A 19,614-nucleotide genomic window follows, 5' to 3' on the forward strand; every position below is an offset into this window, starting at 1 on the left:
TTTTTTCTCCTGGGTTGTATGTTGTCATTGGTTTAACTTTTTACATATGTGTTTTTGTTTTGTTTTGTTTATTGGACTTTGTTGTGTTTGGTCACTGTTGTCATCTCATCCTTTTTTTTTGTGTCTGTTTATAATGATGAGCATTAAGAAAACGTGTTGAGGTGAGACTGATGGTCTCTCCACTTATTTTGTTTCCAAAACACCTGTATGCGGAATAAATGACAAAAAAAAACAAAAAAAACAAAACAAAACATCCATGAGTTTAGCATCTTTCATTTCCTGTTGCTGCTTATAGGTGGTTTACTGAAGTTAATTAAGTTATCAAATGTGATCTTTCGAGAAAAACTTAAATACTGCACTTCAGTTTGATTGAAAGAGATATATCAACAAAGAATTTACAAATTAGTGGATATTGGGGATTTGAAATCCATAAAATCATGTTTATTAACCAAATATGTTAGAAGTTTGTTCCACTGAAAACAATATCATCCATCTTCCATCTTGTAGCCTTGTCTTGTAGAATGACAAAATCTAGTTTTAACACCTAAATTATCCTTATTAATATATATAGTATGCTTTAATTTTGGCTGTGCGTCAGATAGTAAACACTGAAAATCTTGCGCAATGTAGTACTATTACTTCATAGGAGAAACCGGAAGACTGCAATTAATAATTACTATCAATAGGTCTGTTATTTTCTTGACATACAAGTAAGAGTCATCACAGTTCCCTGTATCCAGATCAACAGTCAGACCCCCTTTAATTGTTGGAAAACTAGCAATTATTCACGTTTGAGAAGTTGGTACCAGTAATTTTTTTCGCAATTCAGATTTTTGAGAATCCACTAAAACGATATATCACTTATAGGAAGAAATACATTTTCTCTGACAAGAAAAGAAATTATTGCATGGTTGGTTTCCTGGGGAACAACGAGGAAGAAAATTTTGGCCCGGGGCCCCTCAGGAAGTTAATCCGGCCATGCCACTGTAGGGTATGGAGACCAAATTTTATGGCATCGCCCCCTTCCAGATAAAGCGATACAACTGGCTTCCCGGCTCCGGTGACTCCTCCTGCCGAGCAGCGGACCAATGAACGCGGCCGGGCGGCTCTCACTGTGTCGGAGAGAGAAAGACCTCTCTATTCACAGCCGTTAGTCGCCATTTTGAGACGTGCAAACACCGGTAGGAGGCGGTTGTTACGCAGCAAATCTACAACGTTTTTTTTTTGTATTTTAACAAAACTTTTCACTGATAGAAGAACCAATGTCTCGATTTAACAATAACCGCGGTGGACTTGGGATGAATCACTTCCAGCCACGCAGAGGCGGTGCTCCCGGTGGCCCGATGCGGGGTGGAATAATGGGAAACCCACATTTCAGGAACCATCCCTTTCAAAACCAGAACCAAAATCGGAGGGGACCAAATAATAACTTCAACAAACCACCTAATCAGGGACCACAGACGACTCCACAGAAGCCACAACAGAACCAGCCTATCATCCCTCCGCCGAGTCCCGGCCCGGCTCTCACGATGAAAGGCCCGATGCAGCAGCAGCAGAAACCGGCAACGCAACAAGAGCAACGGAAGCCGGTAACCCCCTCGCCTCAGCCGAAGATTCAGTCCCCACCGCCGAAACCCAACATGACATCCCCTCAACCTAACCAGGCAAACAAGAACCAGAATCAGAACCAGCAGCTGAAGTCACCGGTAGGAAATGCTAACGGGCAAAAGCAGCCCCCACATCCGAGCCCGAAGACCGGGCCACAGCAGGGCCAGAAAACAGGCCCCCAACAAGGCCAGAGGACAGGGCCACCGGCGATGAAACCCAAACAGCAGCCAGAAGAGGCAGAGAAAAAGACCATACACACAGACGCGGCCGAGTCAGACGGGAGCTCAGCAGAGGTCGGTGTTATTATTTGTAAAACATTTTCTACCCTTAATGGCGTCGACGGTGATTGTTGTTAGCTAGTGCTGTCAGGCAAACGCTAGGAGCGCGTTTGATTTGTAACGCACACCAACCCGAGCGGGCGGTGCTATCTGGCATTCCCTCCACCGTCACTTAGTTGTAGCCCGGGATAAACTATGGCGGTGTTAGCTGAGTTTTAAACCACGCGCACCACAGTTTAGTCGCTATATCTATCCGCCATCTTGTCCAAAATCCATGCAGTCACAAAAGCAAAATTTGCTCCATTTAAAATACATAACTTGATATTTAAAACGTGTCTGTTTAACACAGTTTTTCATCTGTTTACGTTAGTTATCTCATGTACGGTAGTTTTCTGAAAATCGACTCCAATAAATATAGGTCAAGTTCGTTTTTTTCCTTTCATCGTATGCAGTGTGTGGGGGATGGGCGGTTGGATGTTTAAATGAGACATAACGTATAAATAAACATAACTATTCGATGCATTTGGGCATAAAAGACTTATGAGAATTTCTCTGTTCCTGTTTTAAGCATCTTTGTGAGTATTTTTGTTGTTGGAGTGTAATTGTGTAGTTTAAATTATAGTAAGAGTTTCAATCCAAATTGTTGTTGCCAATTAACAGGGCTTTAAGGCAACGCTGTCCATGCTGCTGAAACCCGGTGAGAAGACATACACACAGCGGTGTCGTCTGTTCATCGGTAACTTGCCCAGCGACATCACAGAGGATCAATTCAAGAGGCTGTTTGCAAAATATGGAGAGCCCAGCGAGGTCTTTATCAACAAAGGAAAAGGCTTTGGTTTCATCCGACTGGTAAGACATCTCACTCTTAATTATATTCACAACTTAGTCAGAAAGGTATGACAAATTGTTGATTTGGTAGGAACAAATCTCTTGACAGTTTTTTAAATTTTATTGCAGCAATCCCGTGCCCTAGCAGAGATCGCAAAGGCAGAGTTGGATGACACACCAATGAAAGGCAGACCTCTGCGTGTCCGATTTGCCACACACTCTGCAGCTTTGTCTGTGAAGAACCTGTCACCATTTGTCTCCAACGAGCTCCTGGAAGAAGCTTTCTCACAGTTTGGGATGGTAGAGAGGGCCATTGTCATTGTAGATGATCGTGGGCGGTCCACAGGAAAGGGTATTGTTGAGTTTGCCTCCAAACCTGCTGCCAGGAAAGCCCTGGACCGATGCAACGAGGGCGTCTTCCTACTCACCACGTAAGTTCAGAAAACACCCATCTGCATTGTACATAATGGTCCAATACACATCCATGAAAGATGTTTAAAACCTTTGTCTATTTTGTCTGTTTCATCCATTCAGGTCACCCCGGCCCGTTATCGTTGAGCCTCTGGAGCAGTTTGATGATGAGGATGGTCTTCCAGAGAAACTGGCACAGAAGAACCCCAGATATCAAGCGTAAGCATGTCACCATTTGTTGTGTTCGCACCACACATTTACCTCTTATACAGATTAACTGAACTGTTTTGATTGTGAGTTGAATAAGGTGTAGTTACAATACTCTCTACAGTGCTTCTTTAAGTCATTGTTTAGTGAGCAGCAGATGGTGTGATGTGGATAGTGGGGGGAGGGTGAGGAGGTTCAGGGATTGCAGCTGTTACAAATCAATTTTCCGTGTGGAGCGGCAGATGTTGACACCTCTGAATCAGGGTCAGGAGGGGGTAGGATTGTGTGCATGACAATAGCACTGAAACAGACTCTTAATGACAGCCTGAAATTAAAATATTGGCCAATTTAAAAAATGTAAGTACTGTAATATTTTCCACAGGTTAAAAATAACTTATCTCCTCTACAGGCTTTTGTGAAATAGTTTTCCTGTGTTAGAACTCCATAGGTCCAACTCAATCACTGAGAAATAAAATTTTGTAATTCGTGTACAGCACAGCAGGCAATACAACTTTACGTATTGTGTCTTGTGTCTACAGAGAGCGTGAGGAACCTCCTCGCTTTGCCCGTCCAGGCACTTTTGAATTTGAGTACTCTAAGCGGTGGAAGTCACTTGATGAAATGGAGAAGCAGCAGAGGCAGCAGGTGGAGAAGAACATGCGTGAGGCCCGTGAGAAGCTTGAGAGCGAGATGGAGGATGCTTACCATGAGCACCAGGCCAACCTACTCAGACAAGGCAAGTGTAGTGGTAATGATGTCAGGTTGAAAAGGAAAAAAGCCCTGCAATGATGTTTCGTAGCTCAGTGTTTGAATACTGCAATTAAACCAGTTGGTTTTGTGTTTCTGTGCAGATCTGCTGAGGCGACAGGAAGAACTGCGACGAATGGAGGAGTTGCACAGTCAGGAGATGCAAAAGAGGAAGGAGATGCAGCTCAGGTATGTGATTTGAATTTTGTTTGTTTGTCAATCCAGGCATCCTCTCATAAACTGATCTGCAATAAGAAGACTTTAAATCTAAAATCATATATGTTAAAACTGATGCTCAACCTGGATGATTGATTGAATATTTCCTGTTTTTATTTAGACAAGAAGAAGAGCGACGCAGGCGCGAGGAGGAGATGATCCGTAAGAGAGAGATGGAGGAACAGATGCGCCGTCAGCGTGAGGAGAACTACAGGATGGGCAACTTCATGGATGTGAGTTAAACTTAGCACTAGAATACAAAAATATACATATATGTAATGAAGTGAGATATTTAATCAGTATTTGCTTGGCTTAATGATTATTTTCTTTGTCTTTTATGACAGAGGGATAGGGAGATGAGAATGAATCCCAGTGGAGCTATGGGCATGGGTGGTAAGTTATCAGCTTTTCTCTGTTATTTCCATGAGTTAATCAACACAGAAAAAACTGTGATTCCCTATGATCAGTAATGATATGTTATAAATGCCTTTCAGTTTAAGACAGTACAGACCACAAATGTTAGCTTCTGATATGATGTGGTTATACAGTTAAACAAAATCTTTGTGAAACCGTTTAAACCAAAAATAAACATTGTAATTCGTAGGAAATTGTATTTGCTAGATGAACCCGGTACTAGAACTCTTTTATAAGGTTGTGTTATTCCCAATAAAATCAAACTGATATTGATATAAAAGTAATACTTCTTGTCTAATTATATTTAATCAGCTGTGCCATCAACAGGCAGCATCAGGTTTGTCTGATGTGTCTGTATCAGCTGCAGTACATGTGCTTGACTTGTTGTCATGTTGTTCATGTTAGATATGCCTTTTGGTGCAGCCAATCAGAAGTTCTCCATGGGTGGAATGGGCTTTGAGGGACAGCAGGGAATGGGACCGTCCCCAGGAGGCTTGATGGGCAACGAAATGGTAACGTATCCCACTTTTGGGAAGATCAGTAGTTAATGTAGTTTGTGCTCGGCTCTCCTTTTCTGTTGGACAGACTCCAAGCTGATTTTAAATATAAAGGCCAGCTGGCCGAGCAGGATGGGAGAATATGAATGATTTGTGTCACAGCCGTTTTTCCGGTGGCTTGCTGGTTGTTGGATGTGACAGATATGCTGCCTGTCTACTAGAGTTTCTTTCAATGGCGAGCCAAGCCCCCTCAGTTATCTCCACGAGTCTTACTGCGTTCCAGCTTTGAAACCGTCAGCCTGCACTAAATTAAAAACAAATTGCTCTCCATTGTTCTCTGACAGCTGTAGACAGACTTCAGTGGCTCCTCTCACTCTTCTCGCACCGTTTGTGTAGTGGACTGACATTGCAAGCCCTGTCTCACATGAGCTGGACAGGCACTTTTTCTTGACCAGAGGCAGGATGGCATCTACCAGTGTTTTTTCCTCTAATTGCTGACAGCGTGCTTATCCAGGCTTAAATCACTTTTTTCATACTGTGCTAGCAGTTTCATGTATCATCTGTCATGAGAAGAGATTAAGTTGTACATGAATCATACTACGTGTATTTTTGGGTGGCAATGTGAAATCCTGTGTAAAGCTCCTTTTGTGGTACAAGACCATTTGAGACCTGCAGTAGGGGTGTAGTTCATCTTCTGGACCAGCAATCTTCACATTCTCATCAACCTCTTTTTTCCTAACTGAGCATTTACAAAGTTTTTAGTGCAGGCTGACGGTATAAGACATTAAATGTTGAACAGTATAGTCCGAATTATATATTATAGCAGGATTAATTGATGGGGGCAGGTGCAGCCATGTGATGTTGTCTTCAGGATGATATTGTTGAATAGTGGACCAAGACAAAGGTCTGTGCTTCTGGCAGAATTGTAGTACAAATGTTAGGTTTGTTTATGGATTACAGTTGACAGTAAGAGTGGCTACATGTGTGTTAACATCCTAAGTCCTGAATGAAAAGCATTTCCAGTATACTTAACTTTAAAACAAGCTTTGTTCTTCTATATAAAAGCTTGTATATGCTGCAACTTATTAAACTAGGATTTGTATTTGACATGTCAGACTTTGTTTACCCACATTAATATTTGTTTGGCCTAATTCTTTAGTCATGCTTTGAATTTAAAGCACAAATTGTCTTTAAATTGATATTAGAAAAGATTTTCTCAAGGAATTTAAGGTTTAAGCTTGTTAGCAATGTTGATGTCCGCAATGCAACAATTTTACAAACTAGCAAGTTGCATAAAGTGTGCATCTTGACATGGTGATTCGTATCTGAAAGTGAAGCTCAGTAAAAATATCTGATGATTAAGTAGCAGACGTTGGAAAGAATCAGTTCAAGACGGATTCATATTCTTCAGTCTCACTACGCTACATCCTGTGTTCTGTAATTACTCCAATTGATCCATGGTAGCTTCCCATTGTAAATCCTTCCTCCTCTTGGATTTTTGGCTTTTCACTCCTTCACACACCTCGCCTGAATTGGCGTATGAAGCACATATTGATGAACAAATTGCTTGTCTTGTTGGAAAAATGGTTGAGCTGAATGTCTTGTGCAATGTTGACATTTTACTGTGCCCAAGTGCCAATAATCCACACATGTATTTCTGGTACAGTCCCTTCACTTAACACATGTTACATCACAAGACCTTTAGTTTAGTATTTACCTTTTATCAATGCAGTGCCACAACAGGTCCTGTGATTGCAGACAGCAGATTAACACCATCATTTCTGCTCAACAAAACCTTGGAACTCACTTAATTCAGAATTTGGCACTGTGGCACTTAATTTCACAGCAGTTTACAGTTTTTCTTCTAAGGAAACATGAATTCTGCATGCAACAAAACAAATATGAAATAGTTCTTAAATTATAACTGACTTATAATTTACACATTTAATACACACCATTGTTAATACCTCTATCAAGAGGTCTGGGCACAGTATTAGTTGCCATATTTAATGATAAATATGGTCAGCATTTACAAAATGCTGGACCTGAAAACCAGTAGAGACTATAGGTTAGTCTTGGCATGCACTGGAGAGACAATACTAGGTAGGCACTGACTAACGAAAGCATTACCCTCTCTTCCTTTTCCGTATGTAACCTGTGGCACCTGTGGACCTTCATATTGGAACGAACCGTTTCTTCGGATGTGTCTCCTGCTGGTTGTTTTGTAAATCTGCTCACAATATAAAACAAACCACCTCTATTGCCATACCTTTTTATACACCTCCATATGGACATGAACTGTGTGCTCGTGCACTCACCCTATCCTATACCTTACTCTCCTCCCTGGCAATTTGACACCCCCCCCTGCCTCAACAGCGCAATGAGCGCTTTGCCCAGGGCGGCCCTAGGGGAATGGGTCCTGGTAACAGCGGGTATGGCAGGGTCCGTGAGGAGTTTGATGGTCCCGCTAAGAAACCCCGTTTTTAAACGCTGCTCTTTGATGCTCCCAGCAGCAACGTTTGTATAGATTCTCCAACACAAATATGTTGAGTCGCATTTCTTGTATTTAAGTTTAAATTGTTGCTACATTTTAGCTTGACAATTTACTCATTTTATGACAAAGTCAATATTTTCATTTTTTATTTTGTATTGTCAGTAGTATGGAAAGGTAGGTCACCCTCGTGTGATCCGTTAGATCTTTCTGACCCATGTACATTTTCTTTTCTAGATGTATTATGCTCTGTGAGTCGCCGTGAAGTGATAATTGTAACATTTTTCTCAACTTTCTATGGCTGTGTTTTGTGCCATACATTTGGAGTCAAAGCATGTATTATAATAAAGGCAAATTGGTTCTATCAGGACAAACCGTTAACATTTATTCCTAAAACTTGAAACGTACATTACGTTCCAAGAGCAAACCAAGTGGTTGTTTGCACAACTGAAATAACGTGGATACAGCTGCCACATCAGGTCTTAAAGGGTCTATGTGTTATCTCTGCCACAGTCCTGACCTCTTTCATTCAGAGATGCGTTTAACACAATTTTAAAAACTCAAAGCATTGCCCTGCTCGAAGCAGATACTTGATGCAAATGCTTCACTGCGTCCTTATCTTCTTCATTTTCCAACCATCAAATTCAGATAATTAGCAGACACCTGTTATATGTCTTTTCAGTACACAATGTCAGAATTTATTATACTTACAACAAAGTAGTAAAGACTGGTAAAGATGTTTAGCATGTGCTAACATGTTTATACACCAGGTAGCACCTAGCACATATGATTGTATTGTACAGGAAGCTCAATTTATTATGTAGTTGTAATACACAACTTTTCAGTTCCACTCCACAAACACTGCTCTCAGTGGAAAGTGAGAAATTAAGTTGTTTTTTATATTTAAGTGGGAACACTAAGTTGTTTCATTCAGTAACTCTGCCTTGAAGTCAGTCGTCAGGAGAGCAGAGATACTACACATAGAACCTTTAAAACAGCTTGTGGTATTTATAGTTTTTGGTTGTGGGTTAACCAGTCGACAGACATTGGGCTCCTTACTAACACATTCTGCTCATATCACATACACACAGTTCACATTAGTGTGTGTCTCATGTGCATGTCCTGAGCCTGGGGTAACTGACTACGTTTACATGCAGTCCAACTTATTGAAGAATTACAGCAATTTACGGCCTGCAACTAGCAGTTAGTGTTTTCACCTTCTTAGGAGCTGGATTGTGTTTTTAAATTGTGATAAGATAAACACATATAAAAGTGACAACCCAGTTGCTACTGAGCTACTTGAATTGGGGTTTTGATGACATGGTTGAGTTTTATTTACCTTAATCACATGCTATTGGACACAATGAAGCATTTAAATGCACCTGTGGCAGTGACATTGGTGTAAAAGACGGAGTTGTAGTTTGTAGGTGCTGACCATGTACTAAAGAATGTAATGCCAATTGTGGTTAAGTCAATAAGACGACCATAATTTTGTCCCTCTACGTGGCTACAGTATAGACCTCTACAGTATAGACATGTTAACAGCTGCATGGATGATGATGTCCAGTGAGTTAGGCAGAGTATTCTTTACAAACCTGCATGTAAACGTAGTCATTTTCAGTTGTGGCCATTGGGTGCAACAGAGTTGTAAGGAAGTCTTTGCTAAAGGAACTGGCATAAAATCCGTATCTGGATCTAATGTCCACGCTACAGTCACAATATTTGCCTTTGCATGACTGGCAAGGACAGTTAAGTAGTCTTGTTTAGTGCTCAGTTTCAAAAGCACGTTAACCACTTCATAAAGAAAAATATCATCTGTGGATAAAAATGTCAGTCCTTACTTATAAGAAAGGGGTCGCCTCTTCAGATAGAGTTTCAGTTACATATGAAAGTCAGTAATTCACTGACAAAGCACTCACTGAGCTGGAGCTGTAAGAAGACAAGTAGCCCAGAGTCTAAATCCTGTGCACTTTTCAGAATTATGAGTGAGTTGAACAGCATGGATGAGACTTGTACGTGAAGTTACAGCCTGCTGCAAATAATCCATTTTTTGTCACTGTCAATACAAACTGACGTTTCTCATTGTCAACTTTGTGAACCCCCTATTACATCCTGTCACTCCACAGAAGAACGACTGATCACAATTACTGGTTAAATGATATCATTCTGACTTCATATTGTTTCGCACAGATACATTTTCAAATGCCTTGTGCCATAAACCAGCCATGTGGCTGAAAGAAGTGGTAATAGACAAACCATAGTATATAACCTGTGCGCAGCTGAGGACCACAGCGCTTTCATTTAGTTTTTTCTGCTTTTGACTTATTGTTGGGCCAACCTTGGACAACAAATAACACTTGCCTCTTACCATTAACTGGTTTACATTTATATCTGTCCATGGACCAGATGTTTGTGCTTTGGAAGCATGATGTGTTTATGTGCTTAAATAGTGGCATCTGTGGAAATAGTGGTGAGAGCCCATAAACTGTATCTAAAGAAAAATGTTTAACAGCTTCCAGAGTCTGAGTAACTCAGTAATTGCTTACCTACACCAATGACCTTCTAACCAGGCTTCAAAGCCTTGAAAGTGACATCTTTAACAGTTTGGTCCTGACCTTTCTCTAGAGGAAGTTCAGAGGAGAGAACAAAACATTTATGATTTTTGGAAGATCCCCTTCAGACATATTTTATGGTGCACAGACATTCTCTTCTTTGTGTCTGATAAGAAATGGAATTACCTTACAATATTATGGAGAGAAACCTAACAGTTCCCACCATTAGCAACCACTTGGTGACAGTGGAGAGGAAAAACTCCCGTTTAACAAGAAGAAACACTGACAGAACTGGACTCAGGGTGGGCGGCCATCTGCCTCAACCAGCTGGGTTGAGAGGAGAGAAATGGGGGAGCGAAAAGAAAGAGGGGGGAGAGGGAGGAGATAACTAGAGACAAGATGTCTTCCCACTTCACTGAAAGGTCTGTTGTCTATTGTTTGTACTCTGGACGCTTCTACATCTTGTAAAAGTTGTATTTTGGACCTCCATTGTTTTGTCACAAAATCCTGCTCGTACTCAGTTTTGAGAGAAACTCGGAGAGGTTTTCGTTAATGTCACCTGGCATTTGAAATTCACTCTGCTGCCCTCTCTGGCTCCTCCCAAACAATGATGCCATTTTCTGTTCAGAGATATTATGACATCACTTTGGCATCAAAAGGACACCTACCACCATGCACTGACTTGCCTTAGCAAGCATTTTTCATATTTATATAGTAGGCGGGGTTGGATTCACACAAGTGAGTGTAAGTAACCCGTTGAGACTATGTGCATTTCATTCATTTTTCTTAAACCTTGACAAGAATAATTATTACATTTAACTGCAATTTATGTGATAAAATATAGTCCATACAACTTGGCTCCACCATTTTGTGGACAGTGATTTTACTTGTGTTCACATTAGCTTCTGTTTTTATCTTCTGTCACAGCTTTTAATGTTTAACCCTTGGTTACGTTTTCCTTATGCCATTATTTCTTTCATTTTAAAGATGAACAACTAGTGGCTTTCCACCTTAACTTTGAAGTCACTTGCATAGTCCAATGGCTGACAACATTTGGACCTAATGGGATGACTCCAGTGCATCCTATGGTAGTTTATCAACTGGCTAAAGATGGCCAAGACATCAAGAACCTTTAAATTTAATTGCAGTGTTTATCTTGTGCAAAGTATCATAATGTACCCTGCACAATAACTATACATTTTTACTTGCTTATGAAAGTATCCTAAGTAAATCTTGCTTCTTTGTGTGGCATTTGAAAACCCTGCATTTGGTAATTCTGTTGGATATCATGGAGTGTACACCTGAAATGTTACGTGTGTTTGTGTTATGTACATTTTTTCTTTAACAGGTTTGACCAGCTTTAAAGATTGTGGACTGTGGAGGAATATGTGGCTGTGTAGCGTGGACTCGTAAATACTTGAGCAAAATACAACACTGGTTAGCAAAATTCAGTTGGAACTGTGCAAAAGATTACAAAGAAACTGCACAGAGGTTTGGAGCAAGGATGATATTTGTCATCAACATTTTGACTCGAGTCAGTTAAATACAGATTGAAAGTTGGGTTAAAATGCAGATTTAGTCATGTGGCATTAATTTTGAATGACAAATTCATGTGAAACCTGTAGATAGAACAATTACGAACACAAGGACACCATTGACTTAAAGTCGCACAATTAATTTTCCTAAATTTTTACAGAGATAACATTGAATGTTTGATCTTTATTCATAGAAAATAAGATTTTGCTCTTGTGGCTAAAACGTGAGTATTTTCATCTTTTATCAAATGATGTGGACAAGTAAATTCTTACAATTAATATTTTTATGTTTAGTTATTGCAGACCAGCGTCATTAGTTCAACAAAACGTATGGGAATGGACTCAGTTTCTGTAGTTTCAGATGTGAAATTTCTTCACCTGTTTACAACTGCTGTATTTCTGGATCAGTGCCAGTGTATTTGTTGTTTTTCAAATCTCCATATAAAACTAACCAGTCATGCAACATAATAATGGCTTACTGGACTTAATGGTGAATTTTATTTACCTTGGCCAAGATCGGCTTAGATGGTTATTCCAGACTTGATATTCTGTAGACGGCCTCTAGTGAGATATGTTTATTATCTAGGTGGCCGATTTTGTCAGTAATGTACTGGAAATTATAAAATAAATGACAAATGAATTGTTTCTTTCCTCACTTTATCGATATGGATAAGGAGATTTTTCGACTGACCACTACAAGAGCTTTGTGCTCTTTTGGAAACAGACTGTTTAGAGGACTGTCCAGTGGCTGCCTTCAGCACTTGGATGTGGACTATTAGATTAAACTACATCCACTTGAAGTAACTTCTCTTGATCAGATATCAAATGAAGAATTGGAGCACAACATGAAATAATATTTAATACTTTGAGATTGGTAAGATAATTATGCATTTTTAGTACCACAAGTGTGAAAAATTAAAGATCAGTATGCTGTTTACACACATATTACTAACATAATCTAATTTGGTTTATAGTAAATTCATGTTAAAAAATCATTTTAAATTAGGTAATGTATTTCTAAATTATGTCCGATTATTTTAGGCTTTTGCCAATGTAAAAAACAACTTGATCAGAGTTTTCCTTCTCCACACAGCGTCTGAACATCCTACAAATACTCAGGTAGATTTGGTGATACAATTGGACTGAAGTGTAAATTTTAAAACTTGTAATGTTATGTCTGTGTGTTGGTGTTGTGTACCATTTGTTTTTCTTTAACAGGTTTGACCGTCTTTAAAGATGTTGGACTAAAAGAAGGAACTTTCGAAACCAAGAAATTCAAAGTCAGTTGGTAACAAAAAAGGTTAGCAGTTATTACATCAGCTGAAGCTGTATGCAGCTTCTGTCAGAGCAGGTTTGTCAAAGACAAACTGTAACTTTCAAGGACCAAGTAGCACCTGTTTTTTGAAGAATTTACAGTTATTGATCATGACGGGCGGTGGCTCTGTAGCTTGAACTGCAGCTTGGAAAGTTGGAAGATCTTAACATTTGTCTCTTGCACAAGTAAAGACGATTGAACTGAGGTTCAGAACAGGGATGTCCCTTATTGCCAACCTTTTGACTTCATATTATTGGAGTAAAAACAAGCCTTTCAGACATGAATTCCTTTTCTGATGGCAATTTAACATGTAAGTTTCCTGGATACTTTACTGTAAAAGTCATGATTGCAAACCTAGCAGGTTGGACCCAATACTATTTCTATATTCCTTTCAACATGGACCCAGTCTGATTGAGTGCAGTCACATTGATGGATTTGTGTGCACACTGTGCCTACCAGTCATGTCAGTCTTGGAAGTGATGCTTAAGAACACACAATCAAATGCCAGACATAATTCTGAAATGGCAAGTTTGACTGCAAAGAAAATGTGTTTTTGAGGTTCTTGGATAACAACACAAACAAAAGCGTTTTTGTAAAAATGGCTGGAATTTGGTCAGACACCAATTTCAGAGAGCTCATAGGACGAGATAGTTCGATTCAAAATTCAGTAATTAATTGCCATATCAATTATTGATTGGACCAACCAAAGCTTTGACACTGACCGTTTTTATGAGAAGCTTGTAGTCGAGATTAGTATGAGATGGCACCAAGCGCACTTAACAGACAACACAATAATGTATCAGCAGTTTTGGAACAGGAATGTCTGTTGCCAACACGTTTTGACTGTATTATTGAAGTAATTAAGACTTGGCACTGATGTTTTTTAGGAGACTTATGTAGAGGCAGAATCAGACACTAACAGACCATTACAGAGGTCTGAAATGGTGTTCCCCCTATTTCCAATACATTTTGACATCATTATTGAAATAACACAAATCTAAGCTTCGACGTTGAAATTTTTAAAGTTCAGAAGTTGAGTCAAGATTTGTTTGAAGTTACCACCAAGCACACTTTTCACAGATTTTAAAATAACCGTTTCTGAGTTTTAGAATGGGGACTTCCCCTATTGCCAACATATTTTGACTTTGCGTCTTTGAAGTGAAAATTGAAACCAAAGCTTTGGCACCAATGGTCTTAAACAGTAACTATAGTACAGAAGTCTGAAACCAGGATTGCCCCTGTTACAACACTTTTTGGCCCAATCGCAGTTCCCTGTCTTGGCCTTACCCCTAGTATAGGGTATTGACCCTTCAGAACATAGCTACAGGGGTAAAGGTTGAAAATTTCACCAAGGACATGGGACACCAGTCGTTTCTCGTTCTGGAAAGTATTCTTCTACCCCTACAATAATCTACCTCTTGAGGGGTAGTTGACCACTACCCCTCGATCCCCAAAAGAATGGGCCAAATGGTAGCACCAAGGGTGGGAATTGGGATTAGGCCTTAGACTTTGCATCACTGGCAAAAAACTGAAACTAAAGCTTTGACACTGATGTTCTTAAAAAGAGGCTAGTTGTCAAAATTTGTTCAAAGGCCTCATGGTATTTAACCCCTGCACCCTATCCTTATTAGTCCTACCTGGCACAACCATCTTTATTCCCCAACCTACCTGAGGCAGGAAGTCCCATGCACCTTTCGGTTGAAGAGAGGATGGCGTGTTGTGCCTGTGTGTGTGTACGTGTGTGTGTGTGTGTTTCATGTCTTTGGGTAAATGTGAGGTGCGTTAGCTGCTGTCAGCCAGCTTGTCAGAGACAGGCTGCCCCAGTCCACAGTAGAGGCTCTTCTCTGCAGTTGGGTTACAATGACGATGAGTAGTTCTGCAGAAGTCAGTGGACAGTAAAGCCTGGACTTGTTTGCACTGCAGCCAGAGGTATGCTTACACAGATCAGCTGAACGAGTAAGGTAAGTGTCCCATCCATGTTTATAATACAAGATGCATAGTTCTCCCATAACTTAACTCTTCTTTCCCACGTCACGGCTCAGAGTGACGTTTACAGGGCTTCTGGCATCACACTTAACAAAGAATGGTATCACAGTGCAGATCTCGGTTCTTCAACCTTTTTGTGTGTGGGTGCGACGAAGCATTATAGCCCGTGCAGTGTGTGTGTATGTGTGTGTGGTTGTAGTACTTCGGCTTCTCTGTATGTATGCACGACAACAACTGAGTGGACAGCTGAGTCACTGGTTCAACATCACAGTTTCAAAACACAGATGTGTGGAAATACAGTGCTGAAACTTGACACACCTTCAGTGTCAAGTCAAAAGAAAGGGTATCCAGTGTTTATTTTTTGGTATTGCAAGTATTAAAACCAACTGAACCATGAACTTGTAGGTGATGAGCAGTGGAAACAGGCCAGTTGTGTTGAGTCAAACACAAAGTCCAATGTATATGATGGCATTTTTCTTGTTTTGCACCTCTTTTACATCTAAAACAGGTCCAGTGGTGCGGTGAAGACACCGTACCAAAACTGATTATTTCTACCTTAGTGCCTTCAGTAATGACAGATTTTTAGTTTATTAACTCCGTGCCTAAAGCCAATCTTAGTCTCTCATGCACAAACGTGCAGTTGTCCCAGTGTGGATCACTGTAACATAATCACTTATTAAAACCATACAAACTGTGTAAAATGTGTATTAGTTGGCACTTTCGTGTCCGTCACTGAGTATCACTCCTCCTGACTCCCTTTGTCAAACAGCATATTTTGTGGTACTGGGGTGGGATGCCTCTGCAGTTTTTAAGTAAAACATGTTGCATACTGCTCGGGTTATTCTGGGTGGGAAGGTCGAGCATGAAAATGTCCGACATGTTTTAATCAATGCTCCATGCAGTTTGCTGTACTTTGATCTTTACACCACAACCTCTGTGACTCGTGTGTTTGTATAGATGGAGTTTGATGTGGATTTTATCTTTCTGTTGAAGGATGAAAATATTTTACTGATAATGGCTGATCTCCTCATGAGTTACTTCACTTTCAGTTCTTTGCTTTTTGTTCAACCTGTCTGTTGAATAATGGGCTGTTAACTTTATGACCTAAAGTATCAACACAGCCAGTTTGCCTGACTACTACACCAATGCCTTATTCACAATAGATAAGTGTTGTATGGGGAGGGGATACAAAGTCAACTTTGAGCCTATATTGAAAAAGGAAAGTAAGGAGGAATTTAAAATGCAATTCTTTCAGTAATTTCCTTCAAATGGAAAAAGAACCTAATTGCTAATTTTATGTAACACCTCTAAAGGGGCCTCTACAATTTGACACTTTGAACAGACCCATTTTAGTATTCAGTTACAGGCCTTTAATCACCTCGCTAACAGCCAAAGAGTGACTGATGGCTTCTCAAAACCCTCTCACTGTAAATCAGAGGTAAAGGGATTAGATGCCTCCTGTGACCAGAAAAGCTTCTGCTGTTTCTGGTCCCAGTTTCAACAGTCTGAGCTGCAGCTGTGGCTGCTTTAAAACCCTCTATAGAGCACAGATGCTGCAGTTTGATTAAAAAACACACTCCTACTTGGAGTCATAGCTCAGTCAAATCAGTGTTTCTTTAACCTCCTGTGGAAATCACATCTTCAGTGTCCATTGCAATTAAATGTCCATTAAACTGCTTAGAAATGTCTTCGTTGTAACTGCAGAAAATAGTCATGTTTTTAAGTTTTCTTCACTCTACACAGGAACTACTCATAGTTAATTCAGCATACCTTTATGGTGCCAATTTGTTGAAATATAATCCAAGTTTTTGCCCCCGGTGTAACTCCATGAATGTGAATCCATGGCAACGCCTCTGGTTTCCAAAGCATTATGGGAACTGTAGTTACAAAACTTAAACCAGTGGTCAAAGCAAAGGCCACAGCAGACCTGTGTTAATGTTGAGTTGTTGATTATTTCTCGTCCTGTTGGCAGTCAGTGGTGCGTCACAGGAAAAATGTGAGATGTAGTTCTTCTGTTAGAATAAAAATGTGTGGTAGTGCTGGACTCTTGCTTTCCTTTCCTCTCTACTCTCAGTACTCAGCACAGTCTTTATCATACATTTGTCACACACTCTGTTACACTCGGACGCCCTGTCATGCCAGTGACCAGCCCGCCATGTTGACAAGGTACAAACAGTACATGACGACTGTGGCCATTTTCCTTTTTTTTTTTGCTCATATGTAGGAGTTGTCTCGTAGCTGCGAAGGATCACGGTGCTTCCTGGAGTTTATGCCTCTCACACGATCTTTGACTCAAGAGGAAACCTCACTGTGTTCAGTCCCTGCCATGAATCCAGCCCTGGAGGCTCTCGAGATGTATCTTATCTGCACTGTGATCCATTTTCAAACTCAAGTCCTGAATCCTGATTTGGCCCAAAATGTTTTCCATGTCCCGTTTCAGAGTGTGATGCCAGAATGACCCATTTGGCCTCTTAACGGCCTCACTGAAAACGACCCAACTCCTGTACAGGGTTACTCCTCTGTCATGTGCAGCTCCCAGTTCTGTTTGGGGTTTTGCAGTAACACCCCTGATGTGTCAGTTTGAAGTCCAGCTTCACACGGCTTGGCAACAGAATTACCTTCCCCCGAGGATCGCAACAGATTTGAATGTCGTCGTCCTGAATTTGTCTCGTCCCCTCTGCAGTATCACAACATATGAATCTACGTCAGTGTGCCGAGATGCCTTTTCAATGTCTCTGCCTGTATGTCAGCTTCGTCACACTACATATTTGAACCTCTCCTCACTCTGACATACACATCAAGTTATTCATTCTTAATGCATGTTCCTACATCATATCCTGTGTTTACAATTTTAAAATATGTTTGGTTTTATTTTGAACTTCCGGTTTCAACCAACACAAACACATGCACACACAAACCAGACGCACACACATAGATACACAGGCTGTCATTTTGTCTTTTCAAGGTGGCAACCTCAAAACAGTAACACTATTTAAAACAAACCCAAGAAAAAAGTAATGGTTGAAAGCTGCTGATCAGTTCAGTACCAGGCTCTCATTGTCTTGTCTCTCGCCACAGGAGCCTCGACCAGTCGAAGGAGGCTGAGAATCCACATCGATTAACCACGGTAAGATCCACAGAGTCAGCAAAGTGGGCCTGTTTCCAAAGATGAAAATTGAAAAGTACTACATGATTTGTAAATGCTGTGTATTTGTGTCTGAAGGAGAGTCCAGTCTTTTTCAAGCAACAGTTGGATTCCCTAAAGAAACATCATGTTACAGCTTGAACACATCTCGATCACAGACAAAGCAATCGAATCCTGACAACCTCAAACATTATAACACAGTTAATCACATTCACAGTGCATGTCCTCAGGCCTTTGTTGGGTCAGTGAAACACTGAATAACTTTTCTTTTTCTTATTTTGTAGGTAAAATGAAGACTGATGTCTGATAAAATACCAGAGCCGCAGAAGACTCAGCAAACCGCACTGTGGTGACGTCAGGACGACTTCCATGTTAGTTTCCCTGACACTTTATCAGTCACACGTGGATGTGAAATATTGTGCCATTAAATAGCTTGTTATATCGGCATAGAAATCTAGATACTAATACTGGACGATAATAATCTCCTCTTGTCCTTTGCAGAGCTGCAGGTGGAGATGCAGACGCAGTAACAGGAGGCGTCCAGCAGAGGACAAACAGTCTGCTGGCCAGAGGAGAAACACACTGTTTAGTCTTGTTTTGAAGTTTTAATAATAAATCAATTATAATAAACCTGAGTTTTCTCCTTGACTTTGTTCTTCTTACAGTGCAAAAGAATTAAAAGGCAGTTTAAACCCGTTATTGCATTGAAATAGATAGTTTTGTAAGAATTTATAGCAGGTTTACATGAAGTTAAAATGCAGTCAAATGCAGTGCTACACAGAGAATATGTAGTTTATCAAAACAACCACCACAGCCTGCCTGCCTCTGACTTGCCTCAGTGCCTCAGCTCTGACGCTTCTCTGAGGCCAGTTACAATTAAGGGTAAAGGTGCAGTGTTTCCGCTGCTGGATCACACTTGTATCCTGAGGTTTTGGCTGTCAACCCTGGAGGAGGGTCCAGCCCGGAGGCAAGCAAGACGATCTGGAGGAGCCGCGAAGGCGCAAGAACCAAACGGGAGGGAGGCAGAATGTGGGTCAGGTTTGTGTTGTCTGACCTGAGCTGCACCCTGGCACGACAACGCTCTGGTTCTGTAAAACAGGCTGTTAGTGGCCAAATACACAGAGAGGTGAGAAGTCAAAGGGAAAAAAATGGGTAAACAACAAAGGCAGATTCCTCCGCACAAAGAACAAGGGCTCACTGAATTATTGTATGAAAATGGAACAAAACCTGACAAAGACACTTTATTTTGGTTTTTCCTGCAGTGCTTAATAGTGGTGAAAAGTGACTAAAGTGACTTTGGGGTATATTGAGGTATTTCTACTTGATGCTACTTTATACTTGTACTGTCTTAGACAAAAAAAACTTTGAAAAGTTCAGCTGTTGA

General features: G+C 40.5%; 1 protein-coding gene across 4 annotated transcripts; it reads left to right on the top strand.

The window, feature by feature from the left end:
• The first annotated feature begins 1,131 nt into the window (after positions 1–1,131).
• On the top strand, positions 1,132–18,865 carry sfpq (splicing factor proline/glutamine-rich). 4 transcript variants are annotated; one of them, XM_018698927.2, is made up of 12 exons: positions 1,132–1,901; positions 2,547–2,735; positions 2,844–3,145; positions 3,249–3,344; positions 3,872–4,068; positions 4,184–4,268; positions 4,417–4,528; positions 4,640–4,688; positions 5,133–5,221; positions 7,583–18,212; positions 18,515–18,601; positions 18,732–18,865. In XM_018698927.2, exons 1-10 carry the CDS (start codon positions 1,263–1,265, stop codon positions 7,691–7,693), a joined length of 1,869 nt encoding a protein of 622 aa, XP_018554443.1. In that variant the 5' UTR covers positions 1,132–1,262; the 3' UTR covers positions 7,694–18,212; positions 18,515–18,601; positions 18,732–18,865. The 4 variants fall into 4 exon arrangements, with proteins under 4 accessions (XP_018554443.1, XP_050924393.1, XP_018554461.1 ...); XM_051068436.1 differs by having other exon boundaries at positions 18,164–18,212; XM_018698945.2 differs by having other exon boundaries at positions 1,133–1,901; positions 5,115–5,221; positions 18,164–18,212.
• Positions 18,866–19,614: the final 749 nt, after the last annotated feature.

The sequence above is a fragment of the Lates calcarifer genome, linkage group LG3 (genome assembly GCF_001640805.2).
Source record: "Lates calcarifer isolate ASB-BC8 linkage group LG3, TLL_Latcal_v3, whole genome shotgun sequence".
Lineage (NCBI taxonomy): Eukaryota > Metazoa > Chordata > Actinopteri > Centropomidae > Lates > Lates calcarifer.